The sequence below is a fragment of the Phalaenopsis equestris genome, unplaced genomic scaffold (assembly GCF_001263595.1).
Source record: "Phalaenopsis equestris unplaced genomic scaffold, ASM126359v1 Scaffold000036, whole genome shotgun sequence".
NCBI lineage: Eukaryota > Viridiplantae > Streptophyta > Magnoliopsida > Asparagales > Orchidaceae > Phalaenopsis > Phalaenopsis equestris.
In genome coordinates, this window is record NW_018164478.1 from 4,219,239 (window position 1) to 4,242,026 (window position 22,788).

Sequence of the window (22,788 nt, forward strand, 5' to 3'; positions counted from 1 at the left end):
AGACAATTTTCAGAAAAAGCTGCAGAATATGATCTGTAGAAAAAAAAGTAAAAGCTATGGTGGCAGACCTGTTGCAGGAAAAAGCTCCATAAGTATTGTCTGATGTAGGAAAAAAGCTTTGGAGGAGGGTCTGCTGCAAGATAGATTCTAGAGGAGGGTCTCCTGTAGGTAAAAACTCCGGAGAAGGACCTAATGCAGGAAAGATTCTGGGGGAGAAACATCCGGGATAGCAGCAACAAGAGATCGAAGTCCATGTTTAACAAATTTATGAACCTTAGGACATCCTCCCTGGCATTGGATATGCTATGTATCTGCTCAGGAGCACCTTTCCTGGAATGGTGCCAATGACCTTTTCAAGATCTACAAGCATCCAAACCATGACAGTAATCCTTTCTGTAATTGCACCTTGCTGTGATAACCGATGAAATCCAATAACCACATTGACTGACAAGGCAGTGGGCATGGCGATTGGGATGCCTGCAATCAGGAGGACGAGCAGGTTGTCAATCCCATTCCTGTACTTGTCATGCTAGATAGGATGCATGACTATAATCTCTATAAGCATGCCAATGGCGATGGAGCAATTGCAGAAGTTCTCAATGATGGTGAGAACTTGTTGGAAGTGGCCAACTTGGTTGGTGCAATTAATAAGGTGGGCAGCCTTACCAAAGAATGTATGGACGCCAGTGGAAATGACAACTGCCTTGCCTCCAGCTCTATTTGCTGGTAAAACCAGAGAAGACCTCATTGCCATGGTTCTTAGTTACGGAAGAGATTTGCTAGTGAGAGTAGACTGGTCAATCTTGAGGGGATCACTTTAGAGAAGCCTAACATCAGCTGGGATGCAGAGCAGTGGTAAGAGAGGATTGCTGCTGTAAGGTTGCAAAAAATGAGGGAAGTCAGACTGCTGGAAATATGGATAAATACAGTAAATCTGTGAAATCAGACTGCTGGAAACCAGGAAGTCGAACAGACGCAAAAAAAATAGTGGGAAGGTGGTGGGGCAGCTGCACCTCCAACGATAAGGATTTGCAAAAAATTAGGGAAATCAGATTTCTGAAAATTAGTATGTTGGGCTGATGAAAATATGGACAACTGCAGGAAATCAGAGAAGTCAGACTGCTGTAAACCAGGAAGCCGGAGTAATTCCTGCTATGAAGATGAACCATCACCTCCGGTGGTGCTGCCTCCAATTCTCTGGATAAACAACATCAACAAGGTTAACAGGAGATCCCTCGTCACATATGGGAGTGGAAACTCCATTCCTTTCTTTCATTTCACCAAGCTCTTGCTTAATCGGTAAAAATCATGTATCAAATTCATATCAGTTGGCGCCCTGAAACCAGCAAGTAACGCATCCCCTTCAGTCGCAACATGAGAAGGGGAGTTGGGAACATTAGAAGCTAACGTCTCCATGGCGACACCAGACATAGCTTAAAGAGTGCAGCTTTCTTTTGAATAAGATGAAATCGAAATTGGCAACTAGCTGAGAGCGAGATTGGAGTCAGGGTCAAGATTATGGGACGAGAAGAACGAGAAAGACCTCTTTGCAAATTCAAATCCATATCACCAGCTCTATTTCCTACTTCCCTCATCAACCATGCCCCGGATATTGATGATGATAACAACGAGATGACGAACCACGCGTTTTGATCTCGATTGGAGAGAATTTAAAAACCCAGGAGAAATAATCAAAAAGGACAATAATTAGGATCGTAAGATCGGGAAGAGAAAAACGTCCCTCCCTTTTTGCAGAGTGAATAGGAGGAAGGGAGTTCAACGACTCTTGAGGGAGGACCGTGGCTAGTGTAGGGGACCTAGCTCTCATACTATGATTCAAAAAAAAATGTGAAATTTAATGGGGTTTTTATTGATATGAGATGGGGTATGAATAACCCTTACACAAATTTTATAATAGGAAATATAATAAACATGAAATAATATGAAAGAAAAGATATATCACCTAATATCTCCAATAGTCAATTCATATTAATTATTAGGAGATAAAGAAAATAACATAAAACATAAAAATCTAAAATAAGAAAAGAAATAATTCTTAATCCAAAGAACTAAAGATAAATTAGAAAAGTAAATTACTCTTAATCTAAGAAAATAATTTATTTCTCATAACTTTTCACAGGAATAAATTATTTCATAATATAACTTTTAACACTTCATTTAGTGGATGTCTCAACTTAAAAATGCAATGAATTTTTTTAATTAATCATTGTTATTCTTGTTCACCAGTAAATCTTATCAATTTAATTGTTTACCTCAATCGTTTATTTTATGCTGAATGAATGTATCCGTGAAAGGGTTGGTATTGCTCCAGTGGCAGATAAGATTAAAGAGAGTTGTCTTAAATGGTTTGGTCGCATTAAACATCGATCACCTGATGTTCCGGTTAGGAGATTAGATGCTTTAGATTTAACTTATGTTAAAAAAAAGGTAGAGGTAGACCTAAAAAGTCTTTGGGCATGTGGTATAAAAAATGGTCTTAATTTATTGGGACTAAATTAAAATATGACACTTAATAGGACACAATGGAGAAAAAGGATTCATGTAGCCGACCCACTTAGTGGGATAAAGATCTCTTGTTGTTGTTGTCATACTTCAATCTTTTCTTTTCCCAAACTACTTGGATGGAAAATAATTAGAGTATTTATGCATTTACTCCTCATATTTTTTTTTTCTTCGTATTTAGTTAACAACGGAACGATTATTACTTCAGCTAGTGGATGGCTCAACTTAAGAATGCCAATGGATTTTTTTTCTTTATTATTGATCATGTTATTCTTCCCCACCTCCTAAATTTCATATTAGCATTCAGGCCTCATTTGATTAGGCTTCTGGTTTTCTGTTTTGTTTTGTTTTTTAGTTAGAATTTTCTTCTTCACCTCACAAACTTTAATCTTATTGAAGTGAGCAGTTTTTATAAACACGTTTTAGGAAATGATGTCCTTCTCTTTGAAGCAACATGAATAAACAAGGCATACTCTTTGTTCCACTGATTTAAGCCCTTTTATTTTTTATTCTTTTACTTATCTCATTTATTTCTAAGTCAATCTTATTTAGTCTACTTGTGTCATTATAGCCAGGGATGAAATTTTAAATGTTTATCATAAGCACAACCACAACCACAACCAATGTAAAACTATATATGTTTAATGCTTTTTGATATAACCTTGTTATAAATGACAATATGTTTATAAATCCAGTTGGTTCGGATGTTGTGAAATGGCTTTAAAGTACAGTCGCGCATTTGTAGGGTTTTTTTTTTTTTTTGTTATCTAAGTCATTAACGTAGCATTTTGGTTTTCTTAGAATTTATACAGTTGTATGCTCTGCAATTTCATATAACATATTATAAACTAAAAGTAAATGATTGTGACAATCTTGTTCCTCTCTTAGTCCTCATTTTCTATCAACATCTTTAAGCACCCTAAAGTTTCTTTATTTTTTTTACTAATATAAGAGAGAGTAGCTTCCAAGAGTTCTCAATGTTCATATCCTTAACACGGCCTACCCAACATGGGCATGGGTTGACTGGGCGGTTACAATAAGGCTTGCGAAAGATAAATAGGGGACACATTTGAATTGGTTTTATGTTTTGGAAGATTTACATTCATATCACTCAATTATTGTGTATTTACATATATCTAACACCTAAATTTCAATCTTACATATACTCCATGTTACCTATGCATGAAAAGGTGTATCTTACTTTTAAAAGTTAAGAAAGCTTTTATTTTTATGTGATTTTGGGTTGTGAAAATGCAGTAATCAAAGTTTAGGTGTTAGATATGTACATACACTAGAAGTGGGTGTTATGTATGTGAATTCTTTTTTGACATTAATGGAAATCGGATGAGTATAATTTCTTTCGTTTGATTTGTTCACTTTTTTTCTTAACATACCCAGTTTCTCTATTGTTGATCGTTTGGGAAGAAATTTATTGTTTCTCCTTAATGTAGGATGGATTGAATTAGAACTGTTTGTCATTGATAAATGAAAAGAATTCACAATTACTGTTAAGCAATAGATTAATATAAGTATACATTTTAAATTGATTGCTACAAATTATGGGAAAATTTTAAGAGGAAGGAAAGTTTTAAGTTATGAACTATTAAGCAAATGCCAAGAACTCGCACAATGTCTTTCAAAGCATAAGATTGTACTTCTTGGCTGAATGTGAACAAAGCGAACAATAACTTGGCTAGCAATCATAAGTTTAATACGATTGTAGAATAAATAAAGGTTTCACTTAATAGTTCTAATGGCCATAACCAATTCTTTTATTTTCCAAGTATTTTTAAAGAAAATCTATTCCAAAATGTTACACTATCCTCAAATTTAATTTTTAATAACTGTTTTTTTAAGAACTCTTTTTCTGTATTGCTTCAACGTTACCTTATTCATTCAAGTTTCTCTCATAATGCTACCATTCAAATAGTTATCTCATCTTAAATATTTAATTTATGCATATTTTTAAAGCCATCCACCCTTGTTTAAATCATTTTAAAGAGAAAAACATCAGATAGAATTCATTATGTAATCTCTCTTTTCATTGATTCTGAGTCGTCATCCTCTCTTGATTCAAAACAGGTTGAAGATGGCGGCCCTCACAAGGATTGGTCTAGCTGGTCTTGCTGTCATGGGCCAGAACCTCGCTCTCAACATTGCCGAGAAAGGTTTCCCCATCTCCGTCTACAACCGAACTACCTCCAAGGTTGACGAGACTATCGAACGTGCCAAGCTGGAAGGAAATCTCCCTGTTTATGGCTTCCATCATCCCCAATCCTTCATCAATTCAATTCAAAAGCCACGAGTTGTCATTATGCTCGTGAAAGCCGGTGCACCCGTAGATCAAACCATTGCAACGCTTTCCACATACTTGGAGGCTGGCGATTGTATAATAGACGGGGGCAACGAATGGTATGAAAACACAGAACGGAGAGAGAAAGCCATGAATGAGCGTGGCCTCCTTTATCTAGGAATGGGAGTTTCTGGCGGAGAAGAGGGTGCTCGACACGGGCCATCCTTGATGCCTGGAGGTTCGTTTGAGGCGTACAAAAATATAGAAGACATACTTCTCAAGGTGGCCGCTCAAGTTCCGGATAGCGGACCTTGTGTGACTTACATTGGCACGGGAGGCTCAGGCAATTTTGTGAAGATGATTCATAATGGGATCGAATATGGTGACATGCAGCTCATTGCCGAAGCTTACGATGTGCTCAAGTCTGTCGGCAAGCTCTCAAATGACGAGTTGCAGCACGTTTTCACTGAATGGAACAAAGGAGAGCTTCTTAGCTTCCTGATCGAGATCACGGCTGACATTTTTGGAATCAAAGATGACAAGGACGACGGATACTTGGTCGACAAAGTCCTCGACAAAACTGGAATGAAGGGCACCGGTAAATGGACGGTTCAACAAGCAGCAGATCTATCCGTGGCTGCTCCGACCATCGAGGCATCCTTGGATTCAAGGTTCTTGAGTGGGCTGAAGGAAGAAAGAGTTGAGGCTTCCAAGGTGTTCAAATCTGGTGGTTTTGATGACATCTTAAGCAGCCAGGCTGTAGACAAGGCGAGGCTAATTGATGATGTCAGGCAAGCACTTTATGCTTCAAAGATCTGTAGCTACGCGCAGGGAATGAACTTGCTCAGAGCGAAAAGTATCGAGAAGGGATGGAATCTCAAGCTCGGCGAGCTTGCACGCATTTGGAAAGGCGGTTGCATCATTCGTGCCATCTTCTTGGATAGGATCAAGAAGGCATATGACAGGAATCCTGATCTGGCGAATCTTCTCGTCGATCCTGATTTTGCCAAGGAGATGATTGAACGGCAGGCGGCATGGCGGCGGGTTATCTGTCTTGCAGTTAATGCCGGCATCACAACTCCCGGTATGTCGGCGAGCTTGGCATATTTTGACACTTACAGGAGGGAGAGGCTGCCTGCCAATCTGGTGCAAGCTCAGAGTGACTACTTTGGAGCCCACACCGAGTGGTTTAAGATTGCGAGGCAGTCGAAGATTTGATGCCATCGGTGCGTCATTCTACCACGCTTTTGAATGATTATGGTTTCGTTGGGGCATATATCAGAGACTTATTTGCTTTCTAAATTGAATAACATACCCGCCCCAATGCAGGATTTGAAACCTGATTATACTTATTGTTTTTGTTGAATTTTGCTTTTTTGTGCTTTGACTCTGTGTTATGTTTAAGAGTTCATGGATTTAAACTTCGTGCGGTTGGTGTTCTTTTGATTTTGTTTTTCCTAATAATTTTTCTTTCGTAGTTGAAGGGAAATGCAATCTGAAGAATAATGCTGTAGCGCTCTTATCGGTAATTTATTGTTATTATTTTTTTGGGCTGATAAAACATTGGTATGGAGTTTTCAAATTTTTTAGTGTCGATTCTTTGAAAAAAAATTTGAAAAGAAAATTCATTATTTAATTATGGTTCGTAAAGCATTGCATGTGACTACGAAGTAATAGGAAAGATTATTGCATACGGAGCGCATGCATCTCCCTGCATGCGGTGTCCGATCCTAACCGTCAGGATATATTTCAGTTTTTTTCTTAAAAAATTTTAGGTGGGGCCCATCAAAATACATCCTGACCGTAGATCACCTGATTTACGGTCAGGATCAGACACCGCATGCATGTCTGTCCGTATGGAATAATTTTTCAAGTAATAGAAGGTGTTGCAAGATGATATTTTTGACGTATATTTCGACCAATTATATTATAGCATCTTATTGTTTTGAAAAGCAAAATAACAAATAATGCTTTTTGTGGCTGTTTGGGTTATTATTATTATTTTTTCACTTTGTTATATTTTAATTATTTTTTAATATGAAATAAAAATATATTTGTTATCTTATATGTGAGTTATTTTTTACCTTGTCGGAAACACTTGTTTTAGTAAACAATGGTGAGTTGGGTTGTGACAGCTGGTTTGGTGATGGGGGTGTTCATGATGATAATTGATTAGTTGTAGATTTCATTTTGAAAATAGCAAAAATAATATGAAACACTTGAAAAGTTATTTTGAACATTTTTTAAAATTATTAGGGTTGTTTAAAATAATAATAATAATAACACAGCTCAATCAAAAACAAGACATGTTTCAAAGATACCTTTTAATTTCTTGTATAACGTGCATTAAACTACTAGAGATGCACTGTACAAATATCAACACGTAAAATGTAAGCGAGCTGGGAGGAATTATTTCGTTCGGTGTCCGCATGTCTAGACACTGGCGATGTTCCAACCATGAGAAGTGCATGGTGAAATGGCCGGATTATCACACATGCAGTTCGCCGGAAGTAACAATTTTCTGTGAGTTGGACGAACCGTAGTAATCTTTACAAACACGGGAAGAAATGGTGATGTGGCAATTATTGGGGCCCACACAATCTTTTTTATTCACTATCACCAAATCTAATATCATCAAGCAAATGCGAGGCAAAAAAGGTGGGTCCCCCTCCACTTTTATTGGAAGCTAATTCTCTCCGCATTGGATCAAGAAAAGTGGAGCTCGATTGAACCTGCATGATTGTCTTTAACATCCTGATCGGAGATAAAATCAAACACAATCAACCACACAACATTACAACTGTATAAAGAGAGGATAGAAAAATCCATCAATCCACATAACTATACTTTTACATTTGTTCTCAAGGCATCTGCTTTACTCTCTGACATCAGTTGAGGAATTCAGCTGCATGGTCATGTAATCACGCTTGGATTTTGATACGCCACCAACAAATTTTCATCACCCGACATGAATCTCGAGACATGACACGAATCTCGAGATATTTTTTTGAGAAAGAAACATTCAAACTTTCAATGAAGTGTCATGCGAAGCTCCGATTTCATCAAACTTATTGTCAAACTGACCGACTCGATGAGACGAGCCTAATAATATCAAATTTAGTCCAATCAGAGTCAAATCAGACATATATCAAGTCATTAAATCACTCTTAGAGGATTTCCGAACACATTTGGGAGGAAGAACTAATGCCGACGCTAGTAAGTCTATACTCGAATCGAGTGTCTCGATAAGACGAATCTAACGAGCCCAAGATTGCTCAATTTTGACATCGTTAAGACACTTAAATGTCCATTAAACGACATATGATTGAGGGAAGCTCTTCAGATCGTCCGATCAAAATGTTTCATATTCCTGCAATACTGACATTCAAAACATTATGAATAGACCCCTACCCCTCGCACGGGAGAGGAGGGCGGAAGCCTTGGGACCACCGCCAACTGTCGTCGAACACCGCCGAACGCCATCGACCATTACCGACTGTCATCGATCTCCGCCGATCGTCGTCAACCACCGTCGACCAGACATCTTCAGTCAACGTCGTAACTTGGAAACTCTAGCAATCCTCTCCCGTATGTGGGACATGAGCTCACCACTACAGTCTAAATGCCAACAACGACGCACATGGTCATCAACTCATACAGTTCCTAAATCCAACCCTAGCAGTCTACGGACTTCATCAATATTCGCCCCAACGACCTACATGATCATATGCTCATGCAGCTCCCGACTCCGGCCTAACGGTGGACGTCACCACTGCTCACCACTACGGTTCATATGCCAACAACGACCTACACGGTCATCAGCTCATACTGGCCCAACGACCTACAAACGTCATCAATACTCGTCTCAACAACCTACGTGGTCATCAGCTCATACTACTCCTGAATCTAGCCCCAGCGACCTACGGACGTCAACAACATTCGTCTCAACGACTAACGTGGTCACAACTCATGCAGTTCTCGACTCTGAGCCCCGCGGCCTACGAATGTTATCAATACCTGCCAACTACAGTCTACGTGATTCACTGTTCCCGCAACTACTTACTAGGACTTCTATGACCAATCAACGCTTTTGGAGCAACTATCTACCACACTCACAACGGACTACTACCTCCACAACAATCAATAATAACCCTTGCAACTTGTCACTAAGAACTGCAGTCAGATTATAATTATGCAACATTGTAATTATATCTTCCATAATTTAGGTGAAGAATGAATCTGTGTACTCATCATTCATAGTGGATTATTTCAACTGGACTAGACCTCGTGGTTTTTTCCCCTTTTAAGGTTTTTCCACGTAAAAAATCAAGGTGTCTCATCATGCTTACCTCTTTTCTTTTATCTATGTGTGCTGAATTCTCGTGCAACGCTAAGACAATAATTCATTACTCTACTGTCGTGAATTTTCTGACACGCATCAGATTTAATGATGATGTGTTCATACATAACAGTTTGATTAATCTGTATGGAAAATGCAACAAGATTGAACTCATTTAAAAAATATTTGAGCTGATGGGAAGAAGAGGAAGAACAGTTGCTTTATGGAGTGATCTTCTCTCTGCTTGCAATAGGAAAGAGTTTCTGGGTTGATTGTCTTCTTCTCTTTGCAGAATTAAGCTTTGAGAAACTGAAGCCTGAAGAAAGCTCCAGGGCCGCAGCTCTCTCATCATGCTCAAATTTAAGCTCACTCGATCTCGGCCGAAGCATACTTTGCTCGTTGCTAAAGAATCACCAAACTTATGCATGAGCATGTGAAACAAAGCATGAAATATCATATTCACATTTGATACGTTTCTTTGATAACAGGTCTATAAAAAAAATCACAACTTAAATATATGACCTTCTTGATCATTTAAAAAATTTGAAAGCATAACAAAAATAAGAAATTAAACTCAAATCAATGATCTGATTCTGCAAAGCAAGTATGGTTTATAACTTTATTCTTCTGGATTCCCTCTTCTTTTGGCCTCCTATAGAACACTTTTCTCCTCATTGAATGCAGTGCAGACATTGCACCCTTCTGAATTTTAATTGATTCAACAAACTCATCATTCCCCCAAACCTGAAGAAAAAAATATACAAACAGAAACTTTGTCTTGTAACAACTGTGCATCACAACACATAAATGTCAAAACATCTGTACACATCTGTACATATGGTAGAAACATGCATTCGAGTTCCATGGTGTATTTATATGTATGGAAGCGCATGAAAAATCAAAAGCAACCCTGTGTCTGATAAAAGTAATTTTCTTTGTATTAAGTTAAAGCATAAGAATTGGGGAAGCCAACAAAAAGGATTTTCATCAAATAATTAAAATTATTGAAGCACACCCAGACCCACGAATGACATATTTTAGTAAGAAGCAATTCAATTATTGCACCATTAGAATCATTTAAACTGGAACAAGCAACTCATTGATGTTCAGGTGTAGATATGTCAAAGGAGCCAACAAAAAAAAAAAAAAAAAAAGAAAAAAAAAGGTAACAGTGGAAGCAGGGGAATCATAGCAACAAAATTAGAGAGCGACTCATGCTTTGTTTGAGAACACAATCGTGCAATCATGAATGCCGACACGTAAATTTATATTTCAGTAAAAGAGCATATCCGAATGTCTCAAAAAGAGATTTTTTATTGCGTTAGAACAGAACGATGATACCCGTTTCGTTCTGCCACGTGACTTTTGAAAGAACTTCACTGGGAATGAAGCCTCGTTTGAGAGAAAAATTATTGCACAAGGACACCCCATGCAGAGATGCATGTGGTGCCCTATCTACACCGTAGATCACAGTGATCTACGGATACAATCAAATTTTTAAAAATAAAAATAATAAAAAAATTTAAAGTGGGACCCACCAAAATACATCATCAGCGTATATCACTGTGATCTGCGATGTAGATCGGACACCGCATGTCCGTATGCAATAATTTATATTTGAGAAGATTTTTAGAGTGCAGTAAATATGAGTGACATTTTTTCTTCTCTTTGGCTACATTAATTACACTAAAAGCTCTTTTCTTCCCAATGATACCTTTTGTTTTTTTCCCACTTGAAATAGATCTGCGTTTCTATGTGGAGTTTCCAATGGAGCTTAAGCGATTGATGCTCATGTTGATTTGTCATTTTTAGGATATTTAATATTTTTTCATAACCTAGTTGTTAAATTATTCTACTTCGAAGTTGGATATTGTCCGAATTGAGGCCACGAATCGCATAAAGTGTTGCCGAATAAGAGCCATATAAAATTTTGTAAATACTTTTATCAATGTTAAAAAGGATGATTATAATTTAAAATTATTTAGGCTATTATAGTAATTTATATTAAAATAGTTAGAACTAATAGTGCTCAAAAACACAAAATTTTTTAAATTCAAATGATAATATTAACTATTTATAAGTGAGTTTTTTTTTTTTTTTGAAAGAAGAAGTTCCCCCAAAAAATCCTCAAATTTAAAAAAAACATCCAAAAATAAAGATTAAATAAAAAATACAAATTAGCATCGAAAAAAATAAAGTGTCTATTAAATAATAATTAGCTATATAAATTACTAATCAATACATTTTTTTATGTAAAACTAATTATTTATTAACTATTAATTTAAAATTATTCAATTATTAGTTTTTAATATATTAAATTAATAAAATTAACTTCAATAATAATAAATTAAAACCACACCCCCATTTGTCTCCTCCCTGCCGAAACCCTCGCTTCCATTCTCTTCCCTCATTTTCGGGCAAAGTCTATTAATTTAAAATTATTCAATTATTAATTTTTAATCAAAATTAATAAAATTAACTTCAATAAAAATAAATTAAAACCACACCCATTTCTCCTCCCTGCCGAAACCTTCGCTTCCATTCTCTTCCCTCATTTTCGGGCAAAGTTCCCGTCTCTGTCCAAAACCCTCGCTTTTGTCACTCCTCTCCAGGTTTCGCCCAAAACCATAGCCTTCGTTAACGAATCTTAGCGATACAGTTGCCATTAGAGCTAGCTGGGAAGACAACGACGGGATCGTTCTTATAGAAACAAGGTTTGCAAAGTCCACCGAAACTCCCATCTTTCTCATCCTTCGGCTCCGCTCCTACCAGAAACCATTGAGGAAGTTAAGCTTGTTTGCGCCATTCTTCCTTTTCGCGCGTCCCGGATTTTTCGTGAGTCGGCGTCATTTTGGGATTTACGCGAGCTCTGGTTTTACGGAGGCATTTTTTGCGGTTTGGCAGGATTTAGTTTAAATTCTGCTTAAAACCGGCTACCAAACAGCCCTTTAACTTGGGCATTTTCACGTTTCGAAATTGGCCAGAATTGCCCCGTAGCGGTGGAAGAAAAGTTTGGAGTAAATGCTCGGCGAAATGATGCGCCTCCGTTTTCTCCGCTACCACCACACCACAAAGGAGCGGGAAGTCCTCTCAAACGAGGCAGCGTTGCCAAACTCAGGAAGGGTGGCTTAACAACTTCATCTTCTGAATCACCTAGGAAACCCTAGCTGCGATTCGAGGAAACCCGAGTGAAGAAGCATGGCTTTACGATTTTCTCCTCTGGTTATACAAACTCGAAAGCCTCCGCTATTGTCTCTCCCCAAGAAAAAATTAACATTTTGCTGTTTTATGGCCACTCCAACCTCTGAATCCTCGACGAAGTGAGCTCATTTTCCCCTTTCCTGCCATTTCTTTCACAATTTATATATTTTATTGCTTTTTTTTATTCCTTTTATAGTCTTTGTGTTTTTTCGGATTTTGGGATGTGGGTGAACCAGGGCTTTCATTTGGGCATTAGATGGCTAGCTTTTTATCTTGCAACATGAATTGAAAAGTTGAATGGTCTGTTCATGAGTCATTATGGTACTAACCTTCTTTTGTTTCACCAGCATTTTTTTTTCACATGGCTTGGAAGTGTAGTGCAGTTTTGCCATGAGATGAGTCCTTGAAATCAAAAGCCTATGGATTGGATTATGGAAACGTTCATGTGAAGGGAGAAAATGTGCAAGATTCATGTGAGCATTAATTTTTTTATGGTATTTACAGTTTCCTCAATTTAGGAAAAGGTGATGCTTTGTTTATGCCTTGAAGATCATGGCTTCCAGGAATACGATGAACATTAAGGAAATGGCTTATAGAAATGTATGATTTGTTTGTTGGGAGTTGGTAGAGAGTTTTCTTTGACCAGGGGTTCATATCATACTTTAACCTTTAATTTCTAACATAGTTGTCATTAAGGCTCAACTTCCATAAAAAAGAAGACATTCTAATATAATTTTAAATATGATAAATTTGTGCAGGCTTGTGGAGGAGTTGGTAGTGACTTTTATCTCCAACGAGATCCAAATTCGAAGGACGTTTTAGCAATAAGTTTTGACTTAGCTTTAATGGAAACTCAACTTACAGAAAAAATAATAATAAATTGATCAATTTTATGTTAATTAGTTTTTTATTTTATTTTATTATTATTATTTTTTGTTTTTGTTTTTGAGATGATTGAAATTGAAGCAAATTAATCTAAATTTGTATTTCACATGTTAATGTTTCAATGACTATAGTATGTAGTGTTCTCCCGTATGCTTATGTTTGTTTTTTCTGTGAAACATAAATTTATTTTCAAAATTGATATTGTATTCATTTTAAAATAAATTTATTAACTATATAATTCACCTTGATCGAATATGACAAGGAATATTCTTACTTTATTTTTCTTCTTTTTTAAGTACTTTGGCTCTGTACAAATTAAAATTTAAAAAAACAAAACCTGTATCTTAAATTTATATGAAGGGCCAGTTTGGTTCCTCATAAAAAGAAAAATAAGATACTTGACTCACATTACTTGAAATTGGTAGAATATGCCCATAATTTTATTGCTGAATGAGATGTGCTCGAGTATTTGCTTTGTTCCAAATTTCCTTCACGTTTGTCAAATAAAATTAAAACTTTTGTTGAATAGTTGTATGACATTTTACTTTTTTCTCTTTGCACAATTTTGTTTGATTCTAGCCATTGTAGAATGTACGCCTTGGTTTGTGCCAAATTGTGGTCTTTTCATTGTTCTTATCTTCAAAATTTAGTTGTATTTTTTTATTTATTTTTTGAGTAAATGAAAAATAGTTTTTACACTTTAAATACTTAATTTTCGTACTGATTTAAGCAATACCTCAAAAAATAGGAACCGATTAGTGCCGGTTCATATTATTAGAGAGACAAAGAAGGGAGGCAAGCAATGGGAATCGGGAGTTGAAGTGAGGAGTCACAGTAGAAGTCGAAGCGAGCAAGGGGTTTGATTTTGTGCTATTTAGATGGGGCGATATGTGGAACGAAGATGAATCGAGTGAGTGTGCTAGTGCAGGAAAACAGAGTGGAGGATTAACTTGTGCAGAAGGAAGATCGTGCATTGGAGCGTGAGCGAGTGAGTCAGTGTAAGGATTGAGCGAGTCAAATAATGTTACTATCCTTCGCGTGCATGTGGTTGTCACTATCGGCCCTTATTATATCTGCTATATATGCTACTGTCAATTACATAGTTGTGCTAAATGGAATGATAATGTTATGATCATTCTTGGTTGTATGAACATTGGCCTTGCACTAAGGATTGAATGACCTGTTGACGTTACAGATAAAAGTTTCATCGAGGATAAACATGACCTTGAGAAGTGCGATTGCTCAAATCACATGAGCACTATGATCTCATATTGTTTCAAAATTAAAGATATTAAAATTAGAACTATCGTATCATTTGCTTGTACATTTAGTTTTGATATCTCTTTCTGCACAGTTCAATTAATTTAGTCAGATAAGCCTACCAAAAGAGTAAATGGTCTCTGAATAAGCTCATTTGTTACTCTACACAGAAGAAGAAGAAATATTGGATCACAGCAATGACCTTACCTAGCAATCTAACACGATTGTAGAAAAAATAAGGGTTTTGTGAGAGGCCTTCAAGCGAAAAGATGAATTATAAGAGTACTAATAAATTGAAGCGAAAAGATGAAGTTGATCCCCAAAGCATAAGGAGGACCACCCCACACATACCAATAATTACACATAAAAGAGATCTTCCAATTTTGGAAAGTAAGCACATAATACTTTCTTGCAAAAATCTCATTTCATTACATAAAGTGGTACAAATGGACTCATCTATACAGGGGCGGAAGGGGCTGACTGGGACAAACCATATATCAAAATAGGATGAAAGCTCATTGAGGAAAACTTGTAGAAAAGGAAAGAGAAGAGAAGCCTTTTTTTTCACATTACATGTGATTTTTCTTCTCTTTCTCTATACTTATTATGTTCAATTTCTCTCGTTGGAGAGTTGAAACTCGAAGATACCAAAAGCTTTACTTTATTATTTATTAATATGCACGCAAGATCTTTTCGAGCCTTTCACCGTTTGCCATTTTCATGCCTTTAATTTTTTCAAGGATTTTTTTAAATTGCAGGTTTTGTATCATAATTATACTATTTTTATTTATATGGCTTGCATATTTGGCTTTACATTTAGGCATTAGATGTGTTTTTTTCATAATGAATATCTTATATATATAATTACAAGATACTATACTACAAATTTTACATGTTAGAATGTTTATTTTTATTTAGTTGCTAGATAGCTTTTGTTTCTAAATTTTAATAAAAGATACATAATGCAAAATTATATCTTCTTGATGAGAAATTCTGTCAAGACGTGCTTATCATTTTTTTCTACTAATCTATGAAAAAAGTTATTTATGCATTTAAGCGCCTAGATTCTACTTGATCGGCACCAAGCTCTCTATGATGCCTGGCACATGAAATTGCAACCTAATCGGATCAAAGTCGAGTAGAAGTTATTTTATCAAAATAAATTATTTTTTAGAAAATTTGAAAATTAGTAATGCATACATTGGACTTAAAGTTTGATACTGATAATCTTATACCAACTACTATAAAAATATAATTACTGAATTTAGAATTACTGATGCGAAAGTACCTTTTTGGATCCAAAAATATTTGAAGCCGTCACTATAAAATAAATTTTGATATTTTATATGATGAAACTATTATTTTATTAAAATTACTATCAATAAGAATTATTTTTATCATTTTTCTTATAAAATAATAAAAAAAAACTTTCATGATAATTTGAAAAAAAAAAAAAACATTTTAAAATACAAATATCTTAAATTCAAATTTCTGCTTCTTTTGTGCCCTTATTTCGAAAGTTTTTATACCCTGCCCTTGCTGCCTTCAACTAGCATTATTCAAAGTTACAGAGATTAAGGGATTATTTGAGAGCATTTAAAAAAAAAAAGCAATCTACCCTTATTTAAACCATTTTAGAGAGAAAAACATCAGCTATGATGCATGATATAATCTTTCTTTTGATAGATTCTGACTCATAATCCTCTCTTGAAGGCTTGAAGTTTATAATGCCTAACATTCTAAACAGGTTAAAGATGGCGGCCCTCACAAGAATTGGCCTAGCTGGTCTTGCTGTCATGGGCCAGAACCTCGCTCTCAACATTGCCGAGAAAGGTTTCCCCATCTCTGTCTACAACCGAACTACGTCCAAGGTTGACGAGACTATCGAACGTGCCAAGCTCGAAGGAGATCTCCCCGTTTATGGCTTCCATCAACCCCAATCCTTCATCAATTCAATTCAAAAGCCACGAGTTGTCATTATGCTCGTGAAGGCCGGTGCACCTGTCGATCAAACTATTGCGACACTTTCAACATACTTGGAGGCTGGGGATTGTATAATTGATGGGGGCAATGAATGGTATGAAAACACTGAACGGAGAGAGAAAGACATGAAAGAACACGGCCTCCTTTATCTAGGAATGGGAGTTTCCGGTGGTGAAGAGGGTGCTAGACACGGGCCATCCCTGATGCCCGGAGGTTCGTTTGAGGCATACAAAAATATAGAAGACATTCTTCTCAAGGTGGCTGCTCAAGTTCTGGATAGTGGACCTTGTGTGACTTACATCGGCACAGGAGGTTCAGGCAATTTTGTGAAGATGATTCATAATGGGATCGAATATGGCGACATGCAGCTCATTGCCGAAGCTTACGATGTGCTGAGGAGTGTCGGCAAGCTCTCGAACGACGAGTTGCAGCACGTTTTTACTGAATGGAACAAAGGAGAGCTTCTTAGTTTCCTGATTGAGATTACGGCTGACATATTTGGGATCAAAGATGACAAGGGCCACGGCTATCTGGTCGACAAAGTCCTTGACAAAACTGGAATGAAAGGCACCGGTAAATGGACGGTTCAACAAGCAGCAGATCTATCCGTGGCTGCTCCGACCATCGAGGCATCCTTGGATTCAAGATTCTTGAGTGGGCTGAAGGAAGAAAGAGTTGAGGCTTCCAAGGTGTTCAGTTCTGGTGGATTTGATGACATCTTAAGCAGCCAGCCTGTAGACAAGGCGAGGCTAATTGATGATGTCAGGCAAGCACTTTATGCTTCAAAGATCTGTAGCTACGCGCAGGGAATGAACTTGCTCAGAGCGAAAAGTATCGAGAAGGGATGGAATCTCAAGCTCGGCGAGCTTGCACGCATTTGGAAAGGCGGTTGCATCATTCGTGCCATCTTCTTGGATAGGATCAAGAAGGCATATGACAGGAATCCTGATCTGGCGAATCTTCTCGTCGATCCTGATTTTGCCAAGGAGATGATTGAACGGCAGGCGGCATGGCGGCGGGTTATCTGTCTTGCAGTTAATGCCGGCATCACAACTCCCGGTATGTCGGCGAGCTTGGCATATTTTGACACTTACAGGAGGGAGAGGCTGCCTGCCAATCTGGTGCAAGGCTCAGCGTGACTACTTTGGAGCACACACGTACGAGAGGACTGACATAAGCGGATCTTTCCACACTGAGTGGTTTAAGATTGCAAGGCAGTCGAAGACTTGATGCCATCGGTGCGTCATTCTACCTTGCTTTTGAATGATCTTGATTTTGTTGGGGCATATATCAGAGACTTAATTGCTTTCTAAATTGAACAACATGCCCGACCCAATGCAGGATTTGAAACCTGATTATAGTTGTTATTGCCGAATTTGCTTTTAATGCTTTGATTCTGTGTTATGTTCTAGAGTCTTATCCATTTGAACTCTTTGTTTGTTTGAGATACCTTGAGTTTCAGGGACAACTTCATGCGGTTGGCTACTTGCCTGTTGGTGTTATTTTGATTTGGTATTTTATAATAATTATTCTCTTGGTTTTGAAGGGAATTATTTATCTGAAGAATAAAGCTATAGCACTCTTAACATAAATTTATTTATTTATTTTGTGAAATTTACATAGACGCAATGCAATTCTTATGTATTTGCATACCTAACACCTGAAATGTAGGTTTTTCAAACTTTGGTGCCGTAAACATGTACACGAAAAGTTGCATTTCATTTTTAAAAAGATATTTATGGTCATATTTTTGATGTGATGTTAAAGATTTGACTTATATACTTGTAAATATGAATGTTTAGTTGTTAGATATGTAAATGCATTGGAATTGCATGGTATCAATGTAAATGCCCCTATTATGTTTTGCTGGTATACATTGCCTTGATTATTGATTATAAAAAATATAGATGGAAAAAAAAAAAGGAATAAACTGGGAGATCTGCAAATAGAAGTTTCAGCTTGTGGATTTATTCCAACTCTCTTTATTTTTAGTTGTGTACTATGTTCATATTTATTTCTAGAAGAAGCACTAATAGATTTTAATGCCTTGAGGATGAAGGCTGTATGGCTGCGTCATGTAGCTTTTCAATTGTATTGTGTCGCATTCTATGAATTTTTTTTTTTTAAATAATCATTATCTTATAATGGTTGGTAAGTTTTGCTTGTGACTACAAACTGAAAGAACATGTTGCATGATGATATTTTGTCATATGTTTTCACCAATTATATTATAGTTTGTTAATTTTTTTGAAAAACAAAATAACAAATAATTGTTTTAGAGGCCTTTTTTGTTAATTTTCTTACACTTTGTTTTATTTTATTTTTAATATGAAATATGATTATATTTGGTATCTTAAATATTAGTTGTTTTTGCTTTCTCTTCAGTTGTGTGGTTTTCATTGTGGTTGTTGGTTGGTTGGAGTAGTTTTTATTTTGAAATTAACAAAAATTATAGAACACTTAAACGGTTTTTTTTTTTTTTTTGAGCATTTCTAAAAAATATTTGGGCTGTTTATTAATATATAAAAAAATATTTTTAAAAAAAGCTCAATGTTGTTTTTTTTTAAATAAAAAGAATAACTTAATTCAAACTTGGCTTTTAATTTCTGACATAACAACTAAAGATGCACACTATAAAAATATCAATAAATAACAAAAGCTACGTTGAGTTGGTCGTACCATAGTATTCTCTACTAAGGAGAGGGGAAGAAATGGTGATGTGTGTGGCAATTATTGGGGCCCACACAATCTCATGTATCCACTCACCCAATTTTAGGTGGGTGCAATTATTGGGGCCCACATAATCTCATGTAGGGGTGTAAACGAACCGAACACGAACGAATCCCACTCCCCTTTTATCATAAGCTAATTCTATCCACATAGGATCATGAAAGTGGGTCCCTTTCATTCCTTCCTCCAACCTTATCCCATTGTCTTCAAATCTCCTCCTCATATACTAAGAAAACTCCGCACAGATCTCCAATCACCACATCCCTTCAACCTTCGTTCACCTCTTCCTCTTCCTTCATCAGCCCATCATAACAGTAATGGAATCATGGTAGGAAGTTCAGCTCTCCACCAACACCTCCTCTCACCACCATACCTTCACAAAAACCAGAATCCATCACCATGCCTATTCTCCCTTCACCAAGTCAAAACCATGGAAGACTTCAAACAAGCTCATGCACGGTTCCTAAAGCTTGGCCTTGACCTCATTCCTCGATCTGCCGGAGAGCTCATCTCGGCCTGTGCTCTGTCCGCTTGGGGCAGTCTCGACTATGCTCTTGCAATTTTCCTCGATCTCAACGAACCCTGCACGTTTGACTTCAACGTCATCATCAGAGCTAAGGTCAACCATGGTCAACCAAAATCAGCTCTGCAACTATTTATAGAGATGATAGAAAGATCTGTCAATCCAGATAACTTTACTTTTCCATTTGTTCTCAAGGCTTGTGCTTTACTCTCTGACATCAGAGGAGGAATTCAGCTGCATGGCCATGCAATTAAGCTTGGATTTAATGATGATGTGTTCATACATAACAGTTTGATTTATTTGTATGGAAAATGCAGCAAGATTGAGCTCAGTTACAAAATTTTTAAGCTGATGGGAACAAGAAGAACAGTTGCTTCATGGAGTTCTCTTCTCACAGCTTACAGTAGAATGAGTTTCTGGGTTGATTGTCTTCATCTCTTTGCTAAACTAAGCTGGGAGAAACTGAAGCCTGATGGAACTACCATGGTCGCCGCTCTCTCCTCTTGCTCAAATTTAGGCTGCTTCGATCTCGGCCGAAGCATACATTGCTCACTTCTTAAAAATTACCAAACCTTAAACATAATCATACAGACTTCCCTGATTGATATGTATTTCAAATGTGGACAACCTGATAAAGGAATGTTGATTTTTGATAAACTGCGTGAGAAAAATTTATGGACTTACAGTGCTGTAATTTCAGGCTTAGCAATGCATGGTGATTGTGAAAAGGCCTTGCAGGTGTTCTCAGACATGGTAAATCAAGGTCTTCAACCTGATGAAGCTATATGTGTTAATATGCTCAGTGCATGCAGTCATGCAATGAGAGTTGAAGAAGGGCTTAGATTCTTCAACCAAATGAGATTTGATTATCAGATAAATCCTAATGCTCAGCATTATGGATGCATGGTAGACCTGTTAAGCCGTGTCGGGATGCTAAATGAGGCCTATGAGATGATTCAGAGCATGCCAGTGGAGCCTACCGACGCATCCTGGCGAAGCATTCTGAAGGCCTGCCGGATCAATGGGCATATTGAAGTAGCAGAAATTGTTTACAGAAAGTTGGAGAAGATGGGTGCTGTTAATGCTGGGGACTGTGATTTTATCAAATATGTATGCAGAACTGCAGAGATGGGTAGAAGCTGGTAAAATTAGAGTGGAAATGGTGAACCGAGGCCTGGTTCAGGTGGTTGGATTTAGCCAGGTGGAGGTGAAAGGGAAGATGCATAGATTTGTTTCAAATGATGAGTCATTTTCTCAGAGTGCTGAAGTGAAGGAGATGCTTTACCAGATGGATTTACAGCTGAGATTTGAGGGATATGGGGCTGATAAATTGAAGAGTTTTGAAGGTCAGAGTCAGAGAATTGCCATTGCTTTTGCTTTGTTGAACACAAACTCAGGCTCTGCTATAAGAATCCTTACAAATCTTAGAATGTGTGGTGAGTGTCATGAATATATTGAATTGATATCGAAGATTTTTGAGAGGGAAATTATTGTGAGGGATCGGCGCCGGTTTCATCATTTTAGATTTGGATGGTGTTCGTGTGGGAATCGTTGGTGAATTGAGGAATATAATGATATCAAAATGAAAAAAAAGGCAAGGATATTCTAATTTAATTTAACTATGATGAATTTGTGTAAGGTTGGCTTATGGAGGAGTTGGTAGATAGTCTTCTCTTCAACTAGGAGACAGAGTTTGAAGCATATTCTAACCATTGATTTCTAACATATTTGTTACTCGGGTTCAACTTCTAAAAAAATATTGTGTAAGGATATATTCTAATATAATTTTGAATATGATGAATTTATGCAAGGACTGTGGAAGAGTTGGTAGAAAGTTTTCTCTCCAACTAGACGACCCAAGTTCGAAGCTTACTGTAAGGAGGCAGACAACCTATCAATCATAATTCTATCAAAGAGTGATGTTTATATTAAAGGTTAAAAAGTATATGACTATGTATTTCACAAGTCTATTAGGGAAAGGGCACAACCAAATGGATTCATATGTCAATATTACCCCTCTTTCTGATTGATAAGGGTCAATTATCATTCTTCAAGTCTTGGATATCAAGATATTGATAAAGGAGAGGGAAGTAGAAGTTTGAATTTAAAATGAGATATAATTCCAGTTGTTTTTCTTAATGCTATTAATGATGTAGTGACTTTCTAATATAATTTAGAGTATACATAAAAAGTCTCTCAAATGAAACTTGGAGCCGTCAAGTAGTAGTTTATTATCAACCGACAGTTATAGGACAAATTTTGTAGTGCTTGGACAAAATATTTATATTTACTTTATTTAATATACCCTATTATTGTACATGTTATATCGAGTTGGGTCGCGATATAATATGAGGATAAAAAAAATAAAATCACTGGCTTATATAGAACTTCTATGTTTTTAAAGGAACTAAAATAAAGTTTACTGACCTATTTATTAAATCTTAAACTTGATTTAAAGCCCGGGAAATTGAGATGACTTGACTCCTCAATTGTGACAACTCAAACTCTCACCCATCAAGGTATTGTTCACTTTGGTCAGATGACCTATTAGTTTTGCCCTATTGATATAGCTTCCCAGGAGGTCACCCATTTTATGAGTGCTCATAAACGAGCACGTTTAACTTTATAATTTATATTGAAAATTTCACTGTTATAACAAAATGTGCCTCGATTTTTAGGAGTTTAATTTCATTTGGCTTAAGCGGTTTCACATAACCCCCTTAGGTTCAATCTTTCTTTGTTAAATTCGAAAAAAAATATTCATCCTTTGTTAAATTCATGCACCCATTTGAGGGTTTGTAGCTATGAGGTACTTTCTACCTATAAAATATTAATATTTTTCTCATTTATTGATTGCCTTGCCAAATAGAAAATTGGATGTGCAATTGGATGTGATGCGTGCTAGAAAATTCGTGGCGGTAGAGTAATGAATTATCGTCTTAGCATTGCACGAGGATTTAACACACACAAATAAAAGAAACAAAAGGAGACACTTCGAGTTCTTACGTGGAAAACTCTTTAAAGGGGGAAAACCCACAGGGCCTAGCCCGG

At 36.7% G+C, this 22,788-nt stretch overlaps 2 protein-coding genes across 2 annotated transcripts in view; both read left to right on the forward strand.

Annotated features, from left to right (window-relative positions):
- Window positions 1-17,706, forward strand: part of LOC110018794 — a 22,468-nt gene extending 4,762 nt beyond the window's left edge. Inside the window, exons 2-6 of the mRNA XM_020716232.1 lie at window positions 4,606-6,018; window positions 11,807-12,050; window positions 12,140-12,201; window positions 12,350-12,475; window positions 16,249-17,706. Coding sequence (XP_020571891.1) covers window positions 4,613-6,018; window positions 11,807-12,050; window positions 12,140-12,201; window positions 12,350-12,475; window positions 16,249-17,623 — 3,213 coding nt within the window. The 5' untranslated portion in view covers window positions 4,606-4,612 and the 3' untranslated portion in view covers window positions 17,624-17,706. The remainder of the gene's footprint in view (window positions 1-4,605; window positions 6,019-11,806; window positions 12,051-12,139; window positions 12,202-12,349; window positions 12,476-16,248) is intronic.
- Window positions 17,707-19,445: 1,739 nt separating this feature from the next.
- Window positions 19,446-21,469, forward strand: LOC110018876 (pentatricopeptide repeat-containing protein At1g31920). Its single transcript, XM_020716341.1, is given in 2 exon segments — window positions 19,446-20,828; window positions 20,830-21,469. Coding segments are annotated over 2 exon segments (1,755 nt in total). The 5' UTR covers window positions 19,446-19,539; the 3' UTR covers window positions 21,296-21,469.
- Window positions 21,470-22,788: the final 1,319 nt, after the last annotated feature.